The sequence below is a fragment of the Puma concolor genome, chromosome B2 (assembly GCF_028749965.1).
Source record: "Puma concolor isolate L17-30 chromosome B2, mPumCon1.1.hap2, whole genome shotgun sequence".
Taxonomy (NCBI): Eukaryota; Metazoa; Chordata; class Mammalia; order Carnivora; family Felidae; genus Puma; species Puma concolor.
Genome location: NC_141671.1, coordinates 125264681 through 125283078, shown reverse-complemented (window position 1 = coordinate 125283078; position 18398 = coordinate 125264681). Strand labels below are relative to the sequence as shown.

General features: G+C 36.5%; 1 protein-coding gene across 3 annotated transcripts in view; it reads left to right on the top strand.

The window, feature by feature from the left end:
• MAP3K5 (mitogen-activated protein kinase kinase kinase 5) overlaps positions 1 to 18398 on the top strand; it is a 210667-nt gene that overhangs the window by 90792 nt on the left and 101477 nt on the right. For all 3 annotated transcript variants that reach the window (XM_025926112.2, XM_086707946.1, XM_086707947.1), the window contains exons 5-7: positions 657 to 825; positions 2002 to 2108; positions 5203 to 5373. In XM_025926112.2, coding sequence (XP_025781897.1) covers positions 657 to 825; positions 2002 to 2108; positions 5203 to 5373 — 447 coding nt within the window. The remainder of the gene's footprint in view (positions 1 to 656; positions 826 to 2001; positions 2109 to 5202; positions 5374 to 18398) is intronic.

Here is an 18398-nt window from a genome sequence, read left to right as displayed (position 1 = left end):
GATGGCACACAGCCAAGAACCAGGAACATAAAAGTATGGTATCCTCCAAGTAGATAAAAATAGATGCCACATAGTTCACTTTATTCAGAGAACAACTTGAGATCAGAAAGGAAGAAAAAAAGACTGCTAACTACATTATAGTAATGGTAGAGATATATATTCAAAGTAAGTATAGAAACAGTATCAGAATAAACGTCCCGGGAACTTTTCGTATAAGAGCAAGAACTCTGCCAAAATTGCTGGCAGCATTATTATATTTTAGCTAAGAACAATCACTTATGTTAATAAATGATGATGCTGAGTCAGAAAGTAAACGCTGTATTATGACCAAATCTTAGGCACGCCTGACTTATTTGGAACAATTCCTATTCCAGACGGTAAAATGAAAACGTTTTGGCATTTCTAGAGGTACATGTCAGGTTCTTGGAAAATTCGTTAAAATGCAGTATCTTTACCTAATTTTTTCTGAAGCAAAGCTAAAAGGAATAAAGGACTCCCAAATTTCTTAATAATGCGCAATCTCTGAGGTGTTCATTCTGCGCACCTTGTGAACTAAAAGCTACCAGTGCTGCAAATTTTGTTTCCTTATACAATCATTGCTTTTAATTGAAATCCTTTCTAGTATTAACTCTTTGAAATGTGTGTTTTCCCACCAGCCAGTATTTCCGGGAATCTATACTCAATGATATCAGGAAAGCTCGTAATTTATACACTGGTAAAGAATTGGCAGCTGAATTGGCAAGAATTCGGCAGCGAGTAGATAATATTGAAGTCTTGACAGCAGATATTGTCATAAACCTGTTACTTTCCTACAGAGATATCCAGGTGAGAAGATGCTTAAAGTAAAATCTTCATCATGTAGCCTGTTGGAGGAATAAGGGAGAGTTAACATTGTATTTCAGTGAGCTGAGAGGTTATTCATGTCACTACATGTAATTTTTTGTTGACTTTTCTAAGCTTCCATCCTGAGAATCTATGATAAGTAAAAAAAAAAACTCCTATGAGTTTCCTATCTGTGGGATGTGTAATGAGGTACTTGTATGGTAAAGGTCTTTTTCCTCCAGAAGAACAAAAAGAAAAGTTTGCGTGCATAGCTAATCTGTGGACAATCTATTCAGACACACCCATCAGCCAATATTGTGAAAACTTTGTGTTAGCAAAAGCAGAAATGTGGGGGGCTTTCTGGTGATATCTCTTACTCCTTGAAATCATGTGCTTAAAATTAATGGTGCTAGATCTGACTAGCTGGAAGCAAGACATATGTAACTGATTAATTATTAAAATAACCTTTAAAATATATCATGTAAAACACACCAACATACCATTTAGTGTTATTGATATATCTTACAATTTTTTAATATGGTACATAGAATGAAATCCTCTCTGAGTTGGGGATTTGCTATTAGATTTTTATAGTAAAATGCAAGTGACTTCTGGTTTCTTATTCCTAGGCTTTCAGGCCCAAGTAAAGCTTCATGAAGACAACAGAGATTCACATACATGTAGAGGTGTGGTACTTAGGGTCCCAAGACTAGGATAGCTTGACACAATATCATCTTGTTACATGTGACAGAAGCTCAGTCAGTTGCTCCATGTCCTGGATGTTTTGAAAATTATTTCTAAAAAAAAAAAAAATTATTTCTTTGAAAGTAATTGATGAGACACTGTATACCAGGAATCTGGCTCCATGGAGAAGTAAGCCATCCATAGTTAGACAGTATAGTATTGTCATTCTAGATGATTTATTGTTTGGGGGGGGGCGTCAGATGTGGTAACTGTATTTTAATGTTTTTATCTATATAATCAAATTTCTTATTTAAGAAAAAAAAAGTTTCTTTATGGTTCTAGATTCTTTTTGGTTCTTGATTCCAGATTCCTCTGGATTTTAGTTTTCTTTTTAACACCCTTCTCGGATTCACATATCTGATTGTCAAAAAGCATTTCATTGTCAGAACTTTCTCCTAATAGTTTAATTCTGTGTTACTCTCCTCTTGTTTAAAGGACTATGATTCTATTGTGAAGCTGGTAGAGACGTTAGAAAAGCTGCCAACCTTTGATTTGGCTTCCCATCACCATGTGAAGTTTCATTATGCATTTGCACTGAATAGGTAAGAAAAAAACCTTTCTGTCCACAAAGTGCTAACATCCTGTTTTATAACCTGCGTATTCTTTCTAGGGTATGTTTTCGCCACAGCATTGCAGCCACTCCCTATTAGAATGTAATATTAATATTTCTACTTCAACCATATGAAGTATAAGAAGCATATACATTTTGATTTTTAATTTTTTTGTCCCTCACAGTTTGTATATGTAAATTCTTAAAATTCTTTTTCTTCTTTGTCAGAGTTTGTATTTACTATTTATACTTGGTCAGAATCTTTTTCAATTGCATGAACATGATGTTATTATTCTTAGGCAGATATCCTCAACACCAAATGGTTATTCACTTAAAAATTTACTAGGTTAGTACCCTATGACCCAGCAATAGCACTGCTAGGAATTTACCCAAGGGATACAGGAGTACTGATGCATAGGGGCAACTTGTACCCCAATGTTTATAGCAGCACTCTCAACAATAGCCAAATTATGGAAAGAGCCTAAATGTCCATCAACTGATGAATGGATAAAGAAATTGTGGTTTATATACACAATGGAGTACTATGTGGCAATGAGAAAGAATGAAATCTGGCCCTTTGTAGCAACGTGGATGGAACTGGAGAGTGTGATGCTAAGTGAAATAAGCCATACAGAGAAAGACAGATACCATATGTTTTCACTCTTATGTGGATCCTGAGAAACTTAACAGAAACCCATGGGGGAGGGGAAGGGGAAAAAAAAAAAAGAGGTTAGAGTGGGAGAGAGCTAAAGCATAAGAGACTGTTAAAAACTGAGAACAAACTGAGGGTTGATGGGGGGTGGGAGGGAGGGGAGGGTGGGTGATGGGTATTGAGGAGGGCACCTTTTGGGATGAGCACTGGGTGTTGTATGGAAACCAATTTGACAATAAATTTCATATATTGAAAAAAAAATTTACTAGGTTAGGGTAAGGGCATTTATGTCTAGGTGAACATATTGCTAACCGAAGAATATTTTCGTTTTCACTGCTTTGAACACAATTATTATCAAAACTCCATTGACCACATTTTAGGACATGTATCCATGAGTCCGCTAACACAGCATGAACACTCCTACTTCCAGTCCTGCCTCTGTGCCTTCTGTCCACATCGTGGCACACACCTCAGTGCCACTTTCTACAGTTACCAGGGAGGCCATCCATGCTCTGGCCACGGAGAAGCCCAAAGCACTGAACTGTCCAAAGCCTGTTAGTTGTGCTGTTCTCTTCCATGATAGCAAGTTGAATATACATGTGGTTACTACAACTGAAGAGAATGAGAAAAAGAAAAAGGAGGGACATTTCATCTCCAGAGCACTTGTCATGTGTCACTTAAGGCTTATTTTATAGATAAGGAAACTGAAGCTGGGAAGAGTTGAATGGCCCATAGTTAACAAGCATAAAACTGAGGCTCAAACCGAGATCTAGTGATTCTGATGTCTGTGTTCTTCATCACTGGGTTCTCCTGCCTCTGTCTACAGAGAAAAATGTCTGCATGCTATTCAGCCACAGATAGTTCCTTTCTTTCTTTATCTGCCCAAACTGTAGAACTTGCTAACTTTATCAGTAAATGTGGAATGAAAGTAGATTTCATTTCCCCATTTATTAAATATCTATTTCTTTGGCTTTGACAGAGTGAGATGAGACCTCCAGAGATTACCAGCTCCAGCTGGCTCTCAAATGAATCTTTTTTGAAAGATGGAATGGAATGTGCTCTATTTTTAAATGAAAAATGGGAGTCCATAAGAGCCTCTTATATTTTTCTTCATTTGTGTTTTAATTTTGCCTTTCCTAAAATACAATATAATGAATTGATAAGCATATTTTTTGAAGTGTTATTATAAACTCAAGGTATTTAGAACGAAGTAAAAAAAAAAGAAATTCATAGATCTATTTAAAGTCATAATGGAGAATAGAAATAACTTTTTTATAGCAGCTTTATTGAAAGATAATTCATGTATCATACAATTGACCTCTTTCAGGTGTACAATTCAGTGGTTTTTAATATAGTAAAAGAATTGTATGACCATCAACACAATAAATTTTATGACTTTTTTATGTCCCCCCGAAGAAACCCCCTACCCATTAGCAGTCACTCTCCCTTTCCCCCTGAAAATCTCCCAGACCTAGGCAATCACTGATCTACTTTTAGTCTCCAGATTTGCCTATTCTGAACATTTCATGTAAATGGAATTATATTATTTTGTAATCTTTTGTAACTAGCTTCTTTTACTTAGCATAATGTTTTCAAGGTCCAAGAATAATTTTTAAGAGGATTTTTATCTGGTCTTTGAGAATAGTCTACACATACTTGCTATTTTATTTTTTTAATGTTTACTTATTTATTTTGGGAGACAGAGTGAGAGAGAGAAAGCGTGTATGCACACAAGTGGGGGAGGGGCAGAGAGACAGAGAGAGCAGAATCCCAAGCAGACTTCACACTGTCAGCACAGAGCACCACGCAAGGCTTGATCTCATGAACTGTGAGATCATGACTTAAGCCAAAATGGAGAGTCAGAGGCTTAAGTGACTGAGTTCCCCAGATGCCCCATACACTTGCTATTTTGAAATAAGCTACATAAACATCTTCCTTAGATGATCAACTGGTGATACAAAGACATCAGGCAACTCTTGGGTTAAAGTCAGTTTGTTGGTGTTGTCTGTGAATGAGTTTGCACATTGAAACCTAGAGTCAGGGTTTGGGCTGTGTTTGGATTACTTGACTGGCCCTTTTAAGGGCACAGACCATTCCTAATCTCACTCCACACCCTTGAACCTGTGGATCATGAACGTATGTTCTACGAAATTAGAGGGACTCTGGATAAGTAAGTGCAAATCCATCGCCAGGATCCGGAAAGCAGCACAGAAGTGACCCGTGTTAGACCCAGTAGACGTGTGATAGGATGAAAAAGACAAAAAGACTTAGGACAGAGGTTTACAGGTGACTCTCAAAATCTCCTTGTTGCTTTTATCCTGCCAAACTTCACTATTGTGAACCAATACATCAAATAGAATTTTAAAAATGTAATTACTCTGCATTGCTCCTATAATCTATATTGAAACGGTGATGTTTTCTTTCCCTACCGTAGGAGAAATCTCCCTGGAGACAGAGCAAAAGCTCTTGATATTATGATTCCCCTGGTGCAAAGTGAAGGGCAAGTTGCTTCAGATATGTATTGCCTAGTGGGCCGAATCTACAAAGATATGTTTTTGGACTCTAATTTCCTGGACACTGAAAGTAGAGACTATGGAGCTTCTTGGTAAGTATATAGGATAAAGTAATTACTTGATAAATCCATGACATGAAAAAAATGGTTTGCAAATGAGGGTGTTATCCTTTAGATTGCATATTATGAAGTAAAGCGTAGAATTTATAGCTTCAGTGAAGACTTTTGATGAAATTCATTTAATGTGGTAGAATAAATTGGGGTAAACTGGATGAGAAGATAATTTGAGAAAATATAATTTTATGAAGATATTTTAATATGCAGTAAAATAAGCATCATTTTGTGGAAAATTTATAAAAGTTTATAGAAAGACATGAAAGAATACTACAATGAATGAAAAAATGTACAAAATTTGTGGGTGTGAAGAATTGATATTTTAAAGATGTTAACCCTCCCGAGCAGGCCTTTACTGGGATTTGGCAAATCGATTCTAAAATTTATTTGAAAAAATAAAGGGCCGAGAATAAGCAAAGCAATATTGGAGAACAAAGTGGAAAGACTTGCTCTACCAGATAGCAAGACCTACTATAAAGATGTAATAATTAAGATATCGCAGTATGAGTGTAGACGTGGACAAACACTGAAACAGAAGAGAGAGCCCGGAACAAGCTAAGATATGTACGAGCCTAGATTTATGACAGCAAACTTCATGAACCAGAGTGGAGATGGTGGACTCTTCAAGAATGGTGCAGGGAACACTTGTTCATTTGCTTGTAAAAATAAAATAAAATTGGATTTCTACTTTAAGTCATGCACAAGAAATGGAATCCAAGTAAACTAAAGACCAAAATATTTTTAAATACTTTAGAAAAATACTTTTAGAATAAAATATACAAGCCGGATTGATGACATTGGGATAGGAAAGAATTTCTTAAATGAAGCTTGAAAATACCATTAATCATAAAAAGAAAAGATTGGGAAATGAGAGTGCATCGAAATTTGCTTCTGCTCAGCAAGGCTTTGGCTTCTGGAAATGGCAGAGTGGGTTCTGTTGCACTGGTACTCTTGCCAATAACAATTATAAACATTGGAAAATACTTAAGAAGGAAAAAAGTTTGAAAGTACTGGAGAGTGACTAAAAGGAGTCAGAAACTGGAGAGGTTTTGATTCTTGGATAAAGGGTCCCACATTGGGTAAGATCCATATTTAAATGATTTTTTCCCTTGGGGGCATTCCCTGATCTGCAGGGCCCAGGACAGATAGAACTCAAGAAGAAGATCACACTCTTAATGGCCAGAGGAGTCAGTTTGAGGCTGCCAGAGTGCCTGGAGATTGAGTGAGATACCCCTTAAATGCCACAGAGAGAAAGCCCCAAAATCTTTATACAAACTTCAATTCCATTCTCAGCTGGTCCCTGACACGTGCATGTGTGAGGTAAAACTCAAAGAAGGCCATGTGGAAAATAGCAGCTAGAAGTCGTTTTGTTTTTTGTTTTTTTAAATTTTTTTAATGTTTATTTTTGAGAGAGAGAGAGAGAGAGAGAGAGACAGAGTTGGGGAGGGGCAGAGAGAGAGGGAGACACAGAATCTGAGGCAGGCTCCAGGCCCTGAGCTGTCAGCACAGAGCCCAACGCGGGGCTCGAACTCGTGAACCGTGAGATCATGACCTGAACTGAAGTCGGACATTTAGCTGAAGTCGGATGCTTAACCACCTGAGCCACCCAGGCCCCTCCTGCTAGAAGTCTTAAAGAGCTGAACAGAAATTTCAGCAGCTGCCTAATGCAATAGAGATAGACTTTGGATTTTGAACCTGAAGTTAGAGGGGCTTCATAAACAGTCCAAGCTTTCCACTGAAACTCCAAAAAGGCCAAGCCTTAGCAATAAAAAAACTGCATCTCAAGACTAAGGAAGTGCACTAAAAATTAAGAGCAAATCCAAGATAGAGCCACCCTAATAAAACCTAAAACGAAGCTTCCACTTGATCAAGGTAAACTACCAAGAATTAATTTGCCTGTTATAACAAGACTGAATATTCTTAAGAGGAATATAACAGAATCCAAACTGTACAACATATCATCCAAAATGTCTAGTACACCACTAGAAATTACTAGATTTATAAAGAAATAGTTAAGTGTGACAATATCAAGGGTTGTCAAGGATGTTAGAAGAATGGGAGTCTCTCCTGGTTGTGGTAGAAATTTTTATGACCACTTAGAGATTTTGGTATTATCAAGGAAAGTTGACAGCTAGCCTACCCTGGATACAGCAGATCTATCTCTAGTTATACACTCTAGAGAAATTCTTGAAGTTCCTCTGTATAAACTTAGGACATGCAAAAAAAAAAAAAATGAGCAAAAAAAAAAAGTTGAGCAAAATGAACAAATGGCAGAATGATACATGGATGACAGTATCATTTATGGAAGCTTTAAAAACAATTATACACATCTAATAAAAGTATAGATGCATGAATGCATATCATAACTTCCCAGCTCAGTGTAATGGATACCAGTGGGGGTGAAGGAGCAGAAGGGAGTTAGTCACATGTAGCTGCAAGAATATTTAAAACCTTTAATTTCTTGGGGTGCCTGGGTGGCTCAGTCGGTTGAGTGTCCAACTTTGGCTCAGGTCATGATCTCACGGTTTGTGAGTTCAAGCCCCGCTCGAATTATTAATATATAATTCTATTTATCTAGATAGATAGATAGATAGATAGATAGATAGATAGATAGATAGATAGATAGATAAAAGGGGGTTTACTTAAATCAGGAGCTCCACAATGATAGCCATACAACATTTTAAGTTGTAAAACAGAAATCTTAACTTTACAAAATCTTCTATCACTTTAGCAGTTTAACCAGGGACTGAAACGGAGATAATGGGTTATAACCAAGGAGGGAAAGTTGGGGACAATGATTTCCTAGATCCTTATGGAAAGTTTTGGTTTGGACTTTTAAATTTGTATTATAAATTTTTAGTATAATCCAGAGAGTTTTACAGTTTCTTTTAACCCAGGTTTTTTTTTTCCTGTTGTTACAAAAGAGGAATGTACCTATGCAGCCTTACTGTTACCAGAAGATGTACACTTTAAAATAATTCTTACTTGTAGAACAATTAGAATCTGATATTTGGAAGCATTGTGCCTGTATAAATCTTTGATACAGTAGTGTTAATAAAATCTAATCTTTAAAAGCCTAATTTTCATGGTCAGTGAATTCAAATAGAAAACATCTTCTGTGAAGTTAGTGTGTATCATGCACAGAAATAAAAGTGTTTCCCCATTTGAAAATCAAACAGTTTAGACTACCAAGAACTTTCAAGGTGACATAAAGTTCAGTTAAAGGAACAGAGGGTTTTTGTTTTTGTTTTTTTTTCTGGTTGTGTTTTTGTTTTAACTTTCTATAGTTCCAGATTCTGGCTCCATTTAGCTGAGTACTATTAACTTTATCTCAAAAGAGCTTTGTGTTCAAGGTCTTCAGGTGAAATTGAAGATGTCAGAATTTTTATGGTTTCATTTTAAGCTGTTCGTTAATTTTCTAGTAAGAACAGGGAAGGAAGGCTGTTAGAGCTCAAAGCCTTTTAATGGGAGGATCCCTAGGAGTTGATCTTGTGAGTGTCACTCACGGACTTATTTAGTATTGAAAGAATGTCACTTTCACCATAGATTACCTATCCTTAACCTGCCATTACTGTCGTGTATATCCATATACCCATTTGCCATTTGTCCTAAGGGTTGCTAAGAAGTTCCCCCACCCTTTTTAAATAGGTGTTTTTTCACGCCCTCACACTTGTAAAGCTTCTTTGGTATTTCTTAATGTTTTGATCCAACTCCCACAGTGCTGCAAACACACTCATTTGTGTTGGTGGGTTGGCATGGTCCGAACCTCCCTTTCTGTTAGAGCTGAGAAGTGAAAAGCACATTGTCAAGCAGCTGACACAAGAGGGTGTCCCTGAGGTTATTAGACATCCTGCCAGATTTAGTCAGAATTATGTATGTCCTGAGTCATGGATCCCAAAGGGATATTTCAACTGACTTTTTCTGAGCCATCATCCTCTCTGGGTTTTTACTTGTCAAATGCTGGTGTTGGGGTAAGGAGTGGGATGTCATGGCAGGTAGTTTGTCCCTCAGGCCTCTTTCCATGGACATTTTCCATGTCCTGAGTCATTTTCTTTTGGCTTGCAGAGACGGTGATGTACTGACCACAGAAAATTTAAGGAGAAGAACTTTTAACTCAGTAGTACAAGAGCCCCAAGCAGTTGTGATTTCAGTGGCTCATCCAGCTGTTTCTTGCAGTTCCCCATTTTACCATCTTTAATGAGTTCGATGTTCTCCATATCAGAGGGAGAAAGTCTTGCCTTTCTCTGAGCACTGTATCTGCTACGGGCATTGTAGCAAGGCACCATTTCACGTCTAGGCAAGTCTATTTTCTGAGAGCTTTACTTGGGGGTTTGGAATGCAAAGATAGGAAGTAAGAAAAAAGTTTATGGTTTAGATTTTTTTTAAGTTTGCTGAGTTGCGATATGTTGTTAGAATATATATATTTTTTCTTCTGTTAGAACATACTTTGGCTGTTAAATCTTATCTGGGACAGGGGCCGAGTGGTTTGAATGAACACATCCTGCTGATTTAAGTATAAAAAAAGAGTAGTTCTCTGACATTTGATGTTTTTCATTGTCACTTCCTTAGTTATTTTTGTCCATTGAAGCTCTTGTGGATGGCCAAAACCATGCTATTTTTTTATACTTAAATTTCTTTAATCCCAGTTAAGGCATGAAAAATGCCCTTTTGACCTTAACATAATTGAACTGAGTTTAGCTTTTAGTCATTAAGAGGTTGCAGCTTTTTATCATAGCTGTTCAATATAAGGTTAAATATAAGTTAGAGAAAGCGGTGATGGTGTCTGTCACAGGAGCTGGTTAGATGTTTGGGGCTGTTAGAAGATATAGCACAAGATGAGAGAGTGGTGCTGGGCACATACCAAGCTTTCAGTGTAGGAAAAACTGTGACCTAAAAGCCTAGACTCACATCCTAAAAAAAGGCCACAGTTTCTGAAATGATGACTTAACTGGAATGACCCAAGGAAATACTATGGACTGTGACTTGGAGAACCATGGAAAATCCATAGGAAAGGTTATCTCCATGATTCCTTTGTTAACCTAATCTAACAAAGAAATAACCATGAAATAGTGATGCTGAATTCACATGCAGAGTGGCTTACTTAGAACATTTTGTTACACGTAGTATTTGTTCAATAGTGGAAATAATTATCCCTTAACTTTAGAGTTGACACAAGGTTTTCGTATATGCTGTTCACTGTTGCAGACTTACAAGTACCTTGTAGAAGAAGACAAAGCTGACATTTTTCCTCGCATTTTACAATGTTTGATGTCCTGTTATTAATAAAATTTCAAATCTAATTTTTCAGATTCAGTGTTGTTTTTACTACATCCTAATGGCTCTCTTTCCTAGAATTTCCAGGAACAGACATTTCCAGAAACATCTATACTATTCTGTTGAAGAGGACCTTTGGGAAACTGATGTGAAATAAATGTTGAGTCAATACTTGGAAACTGTGATCTTAGGCAAGAGAACCTTAAGAAAATTCCATTTTCTTACTTGAAAAAAATAATACTACTTACCTAGGGGGAATTAGAATACTCTTAGAGTCTTATAAGTAGCAAAATACCTTACTCCACTGAGCTTCAACAGTAAGAAAATATGTTTTCTAAAACATGAAGTCCAGAAACAGGGCTGGGTCTGGAGTAGGTTGAGTCGGCAGCCTAACAGTGTCAGCCCAGGTCTGTTCCCTGATTACTGCTGTGGGTGGCTCTGCCCTCAGGCTGGCTTTTAGGATGGTAAAGTGGCTGTGGCCATTCCAGGCATCAATCCAACGTAGCCTCACCAAGGTCTGGAGAGGAAAGGAGGCCATCTTTTTCTGTCTCTTTTTCTTAGAACTGGGAAAACACACTCATAAAAACCTACCCCAGACTTTCCTTACATTTCTTTATGCTTCTGGTATTTCATCGTCAACCTAAGTCACTGGCAAGGAGGATGGGATTGTTACAACTACAACTGGCTTAGACTTATCATTTTAGGAGGAATAAATACTCTGGTGAGAATTGAGTGAAGCAACATATGTTAAAGTCGTGGAATGTAGTAGGCATTTTGTGTTCTATCTTTAGTATATAATATGTGACGATATTTTGTGTTTCTTCATATACTGACATGAACACAAACTAGATTAAATTTCCCTTTTCCTAAAATATCCCTAAAAGTTTTCTTTCTCTTCTTTGTGGATCTAGCTGAACATTTAGCTGATGAGGGAAAAGTTACAGAGTCTGTATACCTTTTACAGGGGCTTTATTTGAATGTCACGCACCACAGCCACTGTGGGGTCACGCAGAATAGGAGTAGACAATGCTTGTTTGAAATCGTATTTGGTTTTAGACATGATGGTATTCTCATTCTTAAGGGGAAATATGAAGTCATGTCACAACTTTGAAAGGAAATCAGGTGCCCATACCGTATTAGTGTAATCATGTCTTTCCTCTTGTAAAGCCAAAAAAAGATCCATACCCAGGAAATTAAAATCATTAAGCCTGTTTTTAGCATTAATGTGTTCATTTCTCCATAGTAACTTGTGAAAGAACAGACAGCCTTACCTTATCAACTAATTTTCTTTTACGTCAGTGGCAGTGCTATTCAAACAGTAATGTGTGCCTAATAACTACTTAGTTTTTACATTATTAATGGGGTTGGCTTTACTTTGGGAGAGTTATGTAACAACCAGTCAACACACAAATAAAGACTAATGCCTATTTTCCGTTTTCCAGATTCGCCCTTTTTTCTTTTCCTTGGCTTCAAGATATCTTTCTGTGTGTTATCTCTATTTCCACTATCGTCTATACCCCCCAGAGTTTTATCTTACCATCATTCCACTGACATCATTTTTGTTCAGTCCTTTATTGTGTATGTTAGGTGAGTTTCCAAATTTTAGATGATTTTTATTTTTAGAACACAGAGCCTGAAAAGTTTGTGGTAACTCAGCATGACACTCAGGTCACTGATACCCAGATGTAGTTGGCTCCCGAGGGACCAACAGTTCCAGGATGTCTTGGAGACCCAGATAAAATGCACGGTGTGCCCACAGTTGCTTTGTAAACAAGCAGCCTCATAAATTGGTTGCATGCCTTGACCTTGGTTTAATGCCACTCTCAGCAAACGATAGATTGCATGAACCTGTGTTATGGCCTGACCAAGTCAGAATCCAAGAGTGGTAATACTCAGTATGTCACTGTGGGGTTTCCTAATTGGCAGCTGATGAGTATTGAGCACCTAAGGAGGGCAACTATGGCTTGCTTTATGTAACTCAGAGGGATGAGTGAGAAAACTAGATGTTTGCCAGGCATTTTGCTCAAAAGGAGGGAGAATATGGAAGAGTAGTGGTGATTTCACTTAGTGAATTTAAGTAATTGTTTCCAAGCCTGGCTGAAAAATAATCATTTGGGGAGTTTTTCAACAATGTGGATGGGGTTCTTTGCCCCTAGAGATTCTGCTTAGTGAATCCACTTTATTGAATAGAAAACCACAATTGATAATATGCTTATGTTCTTCTTATTAGAGATTTAGGTTTTCCCCATATTTTGCCGTCATTCCCTTCCTCCTAAATCTTTACTGTTCTTCATATCCTCAAAGGTTAAGTTCAAATCCCTGACCCCACCCTAACCTGCCCTTCAGAGCTTTCCTAACGTATCTCTTCCCATCTTCCCGACCTTCTTAGGATATGGGTTTTACATTTTAATTTGAGAGAATTGGCAGTTATTGGAAGGATAAGTTTAGATTGGCCATAAACATATGAAAACTGTTCATTCTCCAGAGCAATCAAATAAGTACCCATTACAATCCTAAACTATGGTTTCTTTTTACCCATTGGCAAAGATGAAAAGAGGTGAGAATACTTTATTTTGGCATGAATGCAATGGGAAGGTCTCTCTTCTACACTCCTTTTAAGAAAGTGAATTGGTAAGCCCTTTCTGGAAAGCAGTTTGGCATTATGTATCAAGAGCCTTGAAATAGTTCATGTTCCTTAATCCAGTTATGTCCTTTTCTTAATCCTAAAGAAACAGCAGATATGGAAATAAAGTTGTGTTTACAACAATGTTCACTACACTGAATTTTATGGCAACAAAAAATTGGAAGGAACCTAAATGTCCAACAGTAGGGAAAATGTTAAGCAAAGGATAACCTCCCCATATGATGGAATATCATTCATTCAAAATTGTGGGGATGGAGTTCAGTGGTAAAAATATACATAACATAAAACTTACCATTTTAACCATTTTTAAGTGTACAGTTCAGTGGCATAAATTACAATCACACTGTTGTGCAACTATCATCACTATCCATCCACGACTCTTCTCATCTTGCAAAACTCAAACTCTATACCCATTAGGCAACTTCCCATTTTCCTCTCCTCCCAGCCCCTAGTAACCACCATTTTATGTTCTATCTCTATTAATTTAAGCAGGTATTTCCTATAGGTGGAATCATATGGTAGTTGTCTTTTTTGCAACTGGCTTATTTCACTTAGCATAACATTCTCAGTGGTCCATCCATGTTGTAACATGTCACAATTTCCTTTTTTAAGGCTGAATAATACTCTATTTTATGTATACACCATTTGGTGTTTAACCATTCATCCGTCGATGACTTCTGTGTTGTTTCCACCTTTTTGGCCGTTGTGAATAATGCTGCTATGCACATTGGTGTACAAATATCTGACTCCCTTGCTTTCAATTCCTTTTGGTATATACCCAGAAGAAAATGGTGGTTTTTTAAAAAAATATTTGATAGTAACATGTATTATGCTATCCAATCAAAATTTAAAAAACAGTATAAAATTAACATGATTCTCTCTTTGTCTCTGTCTGTCTGTCTGTCTGTCTGTCTCTCTCTCTCTCTCTGGGTTTTTTTTTTTTTTTTTTTTTTTTTTTTGGAAAAAAGTATGAGACTAGTAAAAGGACTGGAAGAAGATGGTTAGAATTTTGGGTTATTTATTTTTCTAACTTTCCTGTTATAAAAAGGATTATATACAAATAAGTAGTTTGAGATGAAGAGAGGGTTTCCCCCCCTCTACAGATCAAATTGACACAGTGATTTGGCACTCGTTTTCTTCTGCTGCTGTCCTGCTTTGTCTGTGAATTATTTTATCAGTGATAATTTAAGAAATATCCCTAGAGATGCAAAGCACCATGAATTCTAATTTAATTACTTGTGTGTCTCACAGAAAGAATCACAGCAGTTATATCACAAGGAAGGAAAAATGACAGCTAAATAGAAAGACCTTGACTTGAGCTCAATTTCTTCTTTGATGGAAAGTAGATTCTCTTTAGCTAGAAATAATGAATTCAAGAATATTTCCTTTATTCTTGACTTTGTTGAACATCTCAGTGCAGAGGCAAAAAAAATGAACTGTCTGTTATATAAAGACTTCGTCACTCACTTTATAATCAAGTACTTGCCTCTTTCAGAGCGAGCTTGTAATCAGGTGACAAATAAAATTTCTAATAATAAAGCAGCCTTGAACAAAAATCTATTGCTTTGGAAGCTTGACTAAGAAGTTTGCATCTTTTCAATATAATAATGAAGAATGCAAATTATTTACTTTTTTCCAATAAATATTTCAGTACTAAAATAGAAAAAAGTCAACAATAGTGAATGTAACTTCATACAGTTACTCAAATGTAGTCACCAGAATTCTCTTAAGATGTGAATATCTGGTTTCATCATTAAGATTTCTTTCTTTCATAAAGTCTTCTTTAATTAGCTTACTCACCTCTATCCATTTTATTTCTCTATCTTTAGAGATAGTTTTACACTATTAGTCATTGCTTATAGATTTCTTTATGTAAGGACTAACATTGTTCATGTTCATTTATCCTCTTGCTAGTTAAACGATGATGTTTTCCACAACGTGAAACTTCTTTTTTGGTGCATTTTTATGGGCACATTTGGCAGTATTGCCATATAAGTTCTTTTAAAAATATTAGCCTCTAGTCTAATAATATTGATCAAATATATCTTGTGACAAACACCATTCTTTCGAGGAGTATAGCAATACCTGTTTCTGTTGTATATAGAATACAAACTTCATTCTTAATATAAATAAGCAATTATTCCTGCTTTTATTTCTCATAATTTTTCCTGTTTAACCCAACTCCCTTTTACTAAAAAACAAAAACCAAAAAACCAGAATGTAATGAAAAAGGACTAAAAAAAATTGTTTTTAACGCACACCAAAGGGTAGGCAGGGTGATACAGAAAAGAGGGCTCATGTTTGGAATCGAGCAGAATTGGGTAAAGTTCCCACTCTCCCACTTCTAATGTGCATGACTTAAAATTTCCATGCTTCAGTGTCCTGATCAGTAAACTTGAGATAATCCACTCTACCTTAAAGAGTTTTCATAATTAGAAATATTATGCTTGAAGTGTCTAGTGCAATGCCTATTCCTAGTAGTTGCTTAGTAATGAGAGGCAGCTATCATTATTGTTTCTGTTTGGTATTGTTACTATTTGGTATTAATCACAGCTTTCCTTAGTGGAGAATATCATTTGTGTTGTATTTTTGTTAGAAATACACTATCCCTCTTCTTAGGAAGTTGACACATCCCACCTGTGACACCAGGTTTGGGTGTATTTCTTGGTCGATGCTCATTATCAGCAGAAGCTTTAAAAGCCCCGTTGTGATTGTGCCATGTGTAGTTTGCTTGGTCATTTTCTGGAGAAAACTACTCCTCCAGGCTGAGTCCCAGAAAGAGAACAATGTGGAGCAAAGCTGAGCCAACCAACGTAGAAATGTGGCATGAATAGGCATTGCCAGCTGCTGGGATTTGCAGTTGTTTGGTACTGTGACACACTTACCCTAAAACAACTGATACATCACCTGCAGCTAAAATGGATAGTTTCATTCTTTTAACATCTATATGTTAACATTTCTATTTTAATGTTATTTTAGCATTTATATCTTAACATTAATTTATCAAGTTTGAGTCTTAAAAAAACAATGACATGATAAAATGTGTTTAGACAATTAGCACCAAGGAACTAGAAAATCAAATATGCCAGTAATCAGGATCAACGTGCTTGGTATAACTGACCTCCAAGCCAATAGGCATTTTAGTAGTAGCATGGAAAAAGAACCATATGCTACTTCTTCAGAAGAAACTGTGCTATCCCTAGCAATAAATAATTTCTCACATAAGACTCTCAGTAGGCCATAGTGAAAGCTATGTAAACAATATCCTCAATATTTTTATTTAATAGTGAATTCCAACAACATTAAAATGTAATGTGGTGCAAGTGATATGCAATCCACTAATTTAATGTGGTCTAAGGATATAGCTTTCTGGTCATATGCCTTTCATCAAAATTAGGGTTTAGACTACTCGAGAAAGTGAGATTATTTGAATCTCCTGTGAACTGCTATATTCATCACTTGTCTCAGCCTGGTTCGTGGCAAGGAGTGGATGCTGATTTTCTTCATTCAGGAAGCATTTCATATTCACCTGCAATGTGTTAGGCATCCCAGTGATTCAGGGATTGGAGATTCAGTGGCCAACAAGACTGATGATGAGGTCCCTGCTCTCATGGAGCGTGCACTCTGCTGAGGAAGATAGGTGATAAAAGAAAAGTAATTTCAGATTATTATAAATTCTGTAATAGATACAGAACTATACACAGATTACATTTTTTTCTTAAGTCATATTACTTAGTGGTTTCCAAGAAACTTTTCCATTTCACCTAGGTTGCCACATTTATTGGCATAAAGTTGTTCCTAATATCCTTTTGCTTTCTTCTTAATGCTCATAGGATCTATACTAACGGCCTCCTTTTTGATCCTGATAGTGTAGCATAACAGTAATTTGTATTCTCTCTCTCTTGTTGTCTGATGAACAGTTTGCCTTGGAGTTTATCAATTTTATTAATCTTCTCATAGAACGAACTTTTGGCACTGTTGATTTTCTTTATTGCACTTTTTATTTCATTAATTTCTGCTCCTTCTACTTTGGGAATAATATGCTGTTATTTTTCTAGATGGAAGCTTACAGCATTGATTTCTCAACCTTGCTCTTTTTCCAACATATGCATTTAAAGGTATAAATTATTCTGCATCCTAGAAATTTTGATATAGTGAACTTTCAATACTGTTCAGCTCAAAATATCTTTTCATTTTCAGGCCCCTAGGTTACTCAGAAGAAGGTTGCCCAATGCCCAAACGTATCTTTCTTTCTTGTTCACGAGTTTAATTCTATTGTGGTGAGAGAACACACTCTGCATTATTTCAATTCTTTGAAATTTGTTGAGAAGTGTCTTATGGTCCAGGATATGGTCCACTGTTGTTGGGTGTAGTGTTCTACATAAGCCATTTAGATTAACTTAGTTAATCTTGTTATTCAAGTCTTCCATATCCTCATTGATATTTTTGTCTGCTTATTTGATCACTGAGAGAAGAGTTTTAAAATCTCCAGCTATGGATGTAGATTTGTCTGATTTTTAGTTTTTCCCAGTTTTGCTTTATGCATTTTGAAGCCATGTTAATAGATATGTTTGGGATTATAAATTTTTCTGTTGAATTTACTCTTTTATCATTATGTAACATCCCTCTTTATATCATGTAATAAATTTTGCTTTAAATTCAGTTTTATCTGATACTAAAAAATAATCACAACAGATTTCTTTGGGTTAATATTTGAGTGATATATCTTTATGCATCATTTGACTTTCAGCTTAACTGTGTCCTTATATTTAAAGTGTGTCTCTTAAATGTATGTAATATAATTCTTTCTTTCTTCCTTCCTTCCTTCCTTCCTTCCTTCCTTCCTTCCTTCCTTCCTTCCTTCCTTCCTTCCTTCCTTTTTCCCTTCCTTCCTTCCTCCCTCTCTCCTTCCTTCCTTCCTTCCTTCCTTCCTTCCTTCCTTCCTTCCTCTCTCCCTCCTCCCTTCCTTCCTTCCTCCCTTCTATCCTTCCTTCCTCTCTTCCTCCCTTCCTCCCTCCCTCCCTCCCTCCCTCCCTCCTTTCTTGCTTTCTTATTGTTATGCAATCTAACTTGACAGATCTCATAT